This window comes from Bos indicus x Bos taurus, chromosome 10, assembly GCF_003369695.1.
Source record: "Bos indicus x Bos taurus breed Angus x Brahman F1 hybrid chromosome 10, Bos_hybrid_MaternalHap_v2.0, whole genome shotgun sequence".
Lineage (NCBI taxonomy): Eukaryota > Metazoa > Chordata > Mammalia > Artiodactyla > Bovidae > Bos > Bos indicus x Bos taurus.
The window spans coordinates 95487614-95490638 of NC_040085.1; the positions used below are offsets into that span (position 1 = coordinate 95487614).

The 3025-nt window shown below is 44.9% G+C and overlaps 1 protein-coding gene across 1 annotated transcript; it reads right to left on the reverse strand.

The window, feature by feature from the left end:
• Nucleotides 1-523: 523 nt before the first annotated feature.
• On the reverse strand, nucleotides 524-2191 carry LOC113899551. The gene has a single exon (XM_027552840.1). It carries the CDS (start codon nucleotides 2189-2191, stop codon nucleotides 524-526), a length of 1668 nt encoding a protein of 555 aa, XP_027408641.1.
• Between the last annotated feature and the right edge of the window lie 834 nt (nucleotides 2192-3025).

A 3025-nucleotide genomic window follows, 5' to 3' on the forward strand; every position in this document is an offset into this window, starting at 1 on the left:
CGAAAGAGGTGGTGGGGGACAGCCCCCCGTAAAGTCAGAGGTGTAGGTGAGAGCACAAAGTAGTAAAGTAGGCAGATTCTGGTTATGGGAGTAGATGCTTGAGAATTTCCAGCGGGACTCCTGAGGCTCGATCCTGCCTTTGCATATGTCGAGCCTCCTTCCTCATGACCTTTGCCATGGGCGGAGCGCCTCACGCTGGCTCCCAACCTCTCCCCTTTTTTTATTTCTTAAAACAGCCAGATGTAGCTCAGTCGTGAACTTCTGAATGCTCTGCCGAAGAATCCTGACAATACAAGGAAGAATGATTATGAGAAGTAGGATTAGAGCACCAATGGCAGCATAACTAAGGATATTAGACGGAATATTTTTTCCAGAAATAAAGTTAGAGCAGGTGTGAAAAAAGTCATTAGCTGCTAGTCGAGAGTGTACCAAGGTCTGTATTTGATTATGAAGTTTCCCTAAGTCCAGGCCAATATCAGAACTGTTCCAAACACCTGAGATATGATTTTTAATCTTTTCCCATTCAAGATGTCTCGCATATCCACCTGTAATCAGCGTGGCATGTCAAAGCCATCTTCACCTTTAAAGCCTGTAATTCAGTCTCAATGTGCATAATTGCCTCTTCCAAGGCGTCTACCCTCATCTCCAACTTTCTGTCTATAGCTTCCTGTGTTGCTAGAGTTAAAGAAATATTTTTAGACATGGCATCAACATATTGGGCAGTATGCACCTGTTGAGTCAATGATATTGCTGCCATAGTAACAGAAGTAATTGCTGCTATTAAAGCTGATATTCCCAAAATAAGTAGACCCACAAACCGCCATTGTCTCATTAAATCTTGCAGTTGTTGTAACATGGCGAGACCATTATTGTCATACCAGTGGGAGGTCACGGTCACGGGTATCATGAGATAGGGTGGGCGTTGTAACACCACAAAAGAGCAAACATTATATTGAGGGGTCAAACAGGATGAAAGCATACATTGTTCACAAGTTACCACGTTAGGTCCACCTGAATAATTCATGCGTACATTAAGTTTGTTGGAGTCATTAGTAAAAAGGAAAACATAAGGCGAGGGTAAACAAGCTAAAACAGAACAAGTGGAATCGTTATCTGGGCGAGATAAAGAAATGACGGCAGTAGCAGAGAGGGCTCTCCAAATCTCAGGTTGCCAATAGGTTTTGCTTTTAGCTGTATAAGACAGCATAGGAGGAACAAATTGGTTAGTATGCCATCTAGTGGCTTGTGTAGTCCAAGGAAGAGGGATCCTATTCCAATTCTCAAATCTGCCTTCAAATGTTTTCTTGATCAATGGATCCTCACACGGATTCGGGTTGCTCCAGTCCTGAATAGTATAATTCCCACCGCCTGGTATCCTATAATCAATCCTTGAACTATAAGTACAAGTTGTCCAGGTCGGATACCCAGTATGACCATCTGTGGTCTTCCACACTTCATCTGAAGGAGCAACCTTATAACACTTTGGATAACCGGGAGGGGGTGTAAAACACAGGGTCACATAAGGGTCAAGGATCCTGGGCAAGTGGGCCACTAATGCCCAAACTACTCGATGATGTAAAGACTGGGTATCTATTTTTGAGGAATCTGTTATAATTATTTTTGTAGAGGCCCCAGTGCACCCTTCTTTAGTGGGTGTAATAAAACTCTTTGGATTACTGGGGAAGTTAAAGCAAACAGGAAGATCGTCTATTAATCCCCTGAAGGTATAATTAAAATTAACCGGATATTTATCTTTAGTGTAAGAAGTATAGAATGCTCCCAAAAGCTGAGGTTGGTCTGCGTTGACCCGTATAGGTTCGTTATTCCAGGTAACAACCTGGAAAGTTGGAGGATCTGGGAGATATGCCCAATACTTAGCTGGAATAGGGGAGGCGCTTACCTGGCAGGAAAGCAAAGCAAGCATGGCAATAAACATTTTCTCAGGAGAAGCTGGAGATCCCTGCAAGGAAGTCATTCCCCGTGCCTGGTGGCAGAGTGTTTTTATTTGTCCCCAAGTGGGTATGGGGGCATTCCGGGTCACCTGAGTTAGGCGGCCTGGGATGTTTCTGCGGCGCAGGGAATCAGGGGGAGTAGTGCCCCGTATGTAAAGCTGAGACATCTGTTCAGTGGGCAGATCCGTTCCTTGCTCCTCAGAGGTCTCTGAAGTCAGTTGTCTCAATGTCGGCGGCATCTCGCGTGCTGGCGGGGGAAGCGGAGGCAGAGGAGGCCCTTTCCTCTTTCAGGGTCGTAGCAGCCGTGGAGTCCGGTATCCAAGGGGCTGAGACATGACGAATCAATCTGTCCGGAACCCAAATTGGAGAATCTGCGTCCTGTGGAAAAACACAAGCATATCCTCGACCACTGGTTAACAATGGGTCGGGACCTTTCCATTGTCCGGAGAGGAGGTCCTTCCATTTGACTAATGCCTTTGCATTCAATTGCTCCAGGCACCAATGGTGAAGCATTGCAGTAGTTCCGGCAGAATTGGCATTTAAAATATTTATTACAAAAAGAGCATGTTGCAAGATTTGCTGGGGAGAGCTATACTTAAACTCCCCTTCTTTCAATTTTTGAGTTTGAAGCTTATGACCTTTGCCACGGGCAGAGTGCCTCATGCTGGCCCCCAACACTTCCTGACCTGCATATAGGTTTCTCAAGAGGTGGGTCAGGTGGTCTGGTATTCCCATCTCTTGAAGAATTTTCCACAGTTTATTGTGATCCACACAGTCAAAGGCTTTGGCATAGTCAATACAGCAGAAATAGATGTTTTTCTGGAACTCTCTTGCTTTTTCCACGATCCAGCAGATGTTGACAATTTGAACTCTGGTTCCTATGCCTTTTCTAAAATCAGCTTGAACATCTGGAAGATCATGGTTCATGTATTGCTGAAGCCTGGCTTGGAGAATTTTGAGCATTACTTTACTAGTGTGTGAGATGAGTGCAATTGTGTGGTAGTTTGAGCATTCTTTGGCATTGCCTTTCTTTGGGATTGGAATGAAAACTGACCTTTTCCAGTCCGGTGGCC